This window comes from Sorghum bicolor, chromosome 3 (assembly GCF_000003195.3).
Source record: "Sorghum bicolor cultivar BTx623 chromosome 3, Sorghum_bicolor_NCBIv3, whole genome shotgun sequence".
Lineage (NCBI taxonomy): Eukaryota > Viridiplantae > Streptophyta > Magnoliopsida > Poales > Poaceae > Sorghum > Sorghum bicolor.
Genome location: NC_012872.2, coordinates 52,429,834 through 52,434,955, shown reverse-complemented (window position 1 = coordinate 52,434,955; position 5,122 = coordinate 52,429,834). Strand labels below are relative to the sequence as shown.

Sequence of the window (5,122 nt, the reverse complement as noted above, 5' to 3'; positions counted from 1 at the left end):
CCATGCACGTAGTACTATAGTAGAGCTGGATTGAGGGGTTCGTCTAGGAACCCATTAGCAATACTTACTATATAATCTGTCATGAAACCACATCCACCGGCACACTGGAATTATTAAACTAATGCAGATGATATATAGTTGATAGCTACTGCACATCTTGTATGTTTTTTTTTCCACACTACTCCCTCTCAAGTGGCATGCATGACTAATGTTTGTTAATTGCAATTAGCCGTACCAGTAGTAGTAGTAGATGCATGCTCCCTAAAAAGGGTGTAATAAGGAGGGGGAGATGTGTTTTGCTGTCAGGTTGGTGATGCGCACTGTGGCATCTCGTTGTCGTGATGGGTGGTGGTGCCCAAAACCAAACCAACCACACGACACGAGGCCCCAATCCATCCGTCAAGCTAGCTAATCATACAGCCGGCCGGCCACATTGATTCCACAAGCAATGCATGCAATGCAAATCATCATCTATCCAAATACCGCAACAAATAAACACACGTACTGGAATCATCATCATCCACTTGCTTTTGACAGCTTGTTGCTATACTATACACCGATCGATGATTCTCTCGTGCAACGCAACAACTGCACGTTATCCAAAGCACCGTACCGTACGTACAAGTACATGTACAGGGATGTACTATATGTATATACAGGGTCGTTTCAAAAAAATACATATATATATAGGAACAAAAAGGAATACACAATACACATGAAGAAGAAAAAAAGGGTAAAGATGTGTTACTTTCCTCATCATGGTATATATTTTACAACTCAAAAAGCTCCAAAGTGCATAGACATGAAATTCACATCAGCTCACCTAATGCAACACCCAAAGAGAGCGCTTTTTTGCCATTTTAAAATAAGCACAAAAAGCCTCTCCCAGCTTTCACACACAAATCTCACTGTCAATTCCTAACTACCCAAACGCAAAATTAGTGAAAAAAAAATGAAATCATTCACAAGCAGTACTGTACTGCAGACAAACCAGGGGATTAGCAGCCAGAAGAAATACTCTTTTTGTGGTATCTTTTTTTTTCCTCCATTTTCTCGGGACCATTTTTCAATTTTTTTTTTCAATTCAAATTTTTGCTTCGACGTCAGTGTCGTTAGAATCCGACGGCGACAGCGGCGGTCGCCGGCGTCTGCGGCAACGAGATGCCGTCATCGTAGTCCTCGTCGTCGTCGCCGAAGAGGGACCCGATCACCATGAACTCCCCCTCCTCCTCGATCTCGACGGCGGCGGCGTTCTCTTGGATCTGCCTCTGCCACTTCTCCCGGTACGAGTTGAGCTTCTCCAGCTTCAGCCCCTCGCGGAAGCTCTCGATGAACCTGTCCGCCTTCGTGTTCACGTCGGGGCTCGCGCAGTACGCCGGCGCCGGCGACGCCGTGACTGAAGGGGAGTCATCCTCGCCCTCTGACACCAGTGGTGGCGGCGGCGGAGGAGGCGGAGGTAGCGGCGGGGACGGCGGCGGGAGCGGGTAGTAGGTGTAGTAGACGCGCCTCGGGTACAATGGCGCCTGCTGCGTGTGCGTGGGCGCGTGTACGTGGGCGCGTGGCGGCCGTGTCCTGACTGGTGGCGGCGGTGGTGCCGGAGGCGCGGGGCGAGACGGAGGCGGTGGCGGTTTCTTGGACCGGCGAGCGGGTGGAGGCGGGGGTGGCGGCTGCGGTGGCGCGACGGAGTGGATGCGGCGGCTCTTGCTGCCCTTCTTGAAGAGATTGGAGAAGATGGAGGACGGCGGTGGCGGGGGAGGGGGCGGTGGTGGAGGCGGCGCCCGCGGAGGGGCGTTGGTGGTGCGAGCAGTGGAGTCCGGGCTCGCCGACGCATCTGACGACGGTGACGAGTAGTGGCCGTCGGAATGGTGGTGGTGATGGGGCCTCCTCTTGGCCTTCATGGTGATGCTCTTGCGCTTCTTCTGGTAGAACGTAGCAATGGCGGACGCTAGCTCCTTGGCGCCGCCCACGCTGCCGCTGCGCTTCTTCTTGCTGCGCGACACCGTCGAGGGAGGCGGAAGAGGGGGCGGTGGTGGGGGTGGCGTTCCAGGCGGGAACATGGCCGGCGATGGCGGCGGCATCGGGGTCCTCACCTCTTCCAGTACTATCTCTGGCTCCAGTTCCTCTGGTCTCGGCAGTGTCTCGACGCTGTGCCGTCGCCGTCGACGAGGCGCCGGCGGCGGAGGCGGAGGTGGTGGAGCAGCAGGCGCCATCACCACCGGCGCTTCCTGCTCCGGTATTACATCCACTGCGTCTGAACTCCACCTCCGGCTCCTCGCCGGAGCCACCGCTGCCTCCCGCTCCGTTATCACGTCCACAGCCTCCGAGGTCCACCTCCTGCTCCTCGCCGGAGCCACCGCCGCCTCTTGCTCCAGTATACTATCCAGCGATTCTGAGTTCCACCTTCTGAGCCTCGCCGGCGCCACCGCCGCGTCCTGCTCCGTCATGACATCCACTACCTCCGAGTCCCACCTCATGCTCCTCGCCGGCGCCACTCTGGCCTCCTGCTCAAGTATGCTATCCAACGACTCTGAGTTCCACCTCCTGAGCCTCGCCGGCGCAACCGCTGCCTCATGCTCCGGCATGACGTCCACAACCTTCGAGTCCCACCTCATGCTCCTCGTCGGCGCCACCACTCTGGCCTCCTGCTCCAGTATGCTCTCCAACGACTCTGAGTTCCACCTCCTGAGCCTCGCCGGCGCTACCGGCGCCTCCTGCTCCGGCATGGCGCTCACCACCTCCGAGTCCCACCTCCTGCTCCTCGCCGGCGCCGCCACTCTCGCCTCCTGCTCCAGTATGCTATCCAACGACTCCGAGTTCCACCTCCTGAGCCTCGGCGGTGCCAGCGGCTCCCCCCTCTGTTGCTGTTGTTGCGGCGGCCTCTCCTCGTCCACCTCGGCCATCCTGGGGAGCCTCTCGACGCTCCTCCGCCGCCTCCGCGGCTCCCGAGGCTGCTCGGTCCGGCCGCGCTCGACGAAGGTGTCGACGGGGATGGTCTTGACCTCCGTCGTGGTGGTGGTCGAGGTCGTCCTCCGGTGCGGGTCGACGTCCCAGGACCGCTCCTGGCGCTCCGGGCGGCGGGCGCGGTACAGCTCGGCGTCGTCGTAGAAGCGCCAGGCGGCCTCCGGGGACGCGAGCGCCCAGACGCCGTCGCTTCCCTGGCGCAGCTCCGGGTAGGAGCTGCTGCTCTTCATCCGGCGGATCCCGGAGGCGTGGGCGTGGTTGTTGCGGGACAAGCTGGCGTAGATGGCGGACATGGAGTCGTCGTAGCCCTCCTGCTGCCCCCAATCCCCCGAGCTCGTCGTAGTCGCCGCCGTGACGAGCTCCGCGTCCGTGGCGGGCGCCGAGGACCCCAGCCGATGATGATCGTCCTTGGCCGCCGGCGCGCCGGAACTCGCGGCGGCGGCGGAGGAGGAGGAGGAGTACTCCCCGTCCCCGCCGCTGTCGCTGCTGCTGCGGCCAAGGAGGCCGCAGAGGATGGCGAAGAGCACGAGGCAGAGGTTGACGACGTCCCATCCGCTCTTGAAGTTGATCCCGCCGCGGCGGTAGTACCCTCCTCCTCCTCCCGTACCGCCGCCGCCTCCTCCTCGTCCTCCTCCTGCCCAAGGCGTCCCCCCACCGCGCCGCATCGCGGAGGGCAGGAAGGGCAGCAGGAGCAGCGCGAAGAGGAGCACGAGCACCCAGACCTTGGGCCCGCCGCCGCCGCCCGCATTGTCGTCGTCGTATTGCGCGGTACCGCTCGTGCTCGGCGCGCCGTCACCCGCCGCGGCGGCAGATGGATGATCCCTCACCTGGCCGTCCATTCCAGCTCCTCCTCCTCCTCCGCAGCTGCTCCGTCGTTGCCGCTGGCGTCGTTGGCTTCCCGGCGCGGCGCGGCGTGGCGAATCCAACGGCAAAAGGGCAAAGTGGTGCTCTCTACTCTGCTCTGGCTTTTTGGCTGAAGTTTCTCTCGCCGCTGTCTGTCTGTCGTAGCTGAGAGACACGGGAGATATATACTCGACGCGTACGTGAGGACACACAGGAAGGGTGTGCTTTGGGTAAAAGGATAAACTGGTGCCTGACTGCTCTGCTCTGCTCTGCTCTGCTTGATTAAGCTGATTGCTGGTCTTGGTTGTATGATTTGCTGGGCTGGGGAAGAAAGCCGCGTACGATTGGGAATGATTAGCGGAGCCACCCTGCTGCTACAGGAATGCTGACCCTCACCGCAAAGAAAATGAAATGGTTTTTGTTTTTCTTAATCCGCTGCTAAACTAATGCAGGTGTACCGTCACGCGCTTGCACTGCACTGTTGTGCACCGAAGCTTCGCTGCCAAGCAGCAGAAAAGTCTGAGCAATGTGGGATGCGGCACCGTGTTGATTTTTTGTTGCCAAGCTGGAGGTGGTAGTAGTCCTGCGTCCTCTGCGTGCCAGTACGAGGCTGCTGCAACCAACAATTGCGTCGTATCTGAGCAGTGAGTGATTGGCATGTGATGAAATCTTGAAAACTTTTTAGATTTCGGAGTGACCTAAACAAGGCCTGAGTGTTGAGCGCTTCACGCTGGCGGTGTGAGGAGGTGTGTGTGAGTGCCTGCTCGGCTGCTAGCTGCTCCTCCGATGAATGAGAGCTGCCGTAACGTAACGTAACGTCTTCCGATCGGCGAGGGATTCGCTGCGGATCGGAGGAGCTCCCGCAGGAAAGGAAACCGAATTCGGCTGGTGTCCGCCACCCAGCATGCATTCGGCAGCCCGCAGGGTGACGCTGTCACGCATGGAATGGACGGAGCTGGTGTCCCGCCAGGCGGGGGGGGGGGGGGGGGGCGCCATGAACGGCAAAGGTAACCGAATCCGGCTGGCTGTTGCATGCACATGATTCCACTTCCCAGAAAGAGGAGCAGACCTGGGGACGTTACGCACATTGTTCGTCCCATACATTGTTCGTGACATAAGAGACCTGCGCGTCGCGGCAACCACACACACACACACACACAACGCCAAGCCGTTCGTTCGTTCGTTCTCCATTGGAGCTGCCGACGGCATGGCCTGACTGATTCATCGGCTGGATGCAGCTGCAGATCCCAAAAACACGGCGTCGACTCCGTCTGCAAGCATGGCGTGGTCTGGGTCTGCCCCTTAAAACCACGCACGA

General features: G+C 59.5%; 1 protein-coding gene across 1 annotated transcript; it reads right to left on the bottom strand.

The window, feature by feature from the left end:
- On the bottom strand, nt 720-4,194 carry LOC8078645 (protein enabled homolog). Its single transcript, XM_002455801.2, has one exon. It carries the CDS (start codon nt 3,798-3,800, stop codon nt 1,113-1,115), a length of 2,688 nt encoding a protein of 895 aa, XP_002455846.1. The 5' UTR covers nt 3,801-4,194; the 3' UTR covers nt 720-1,112.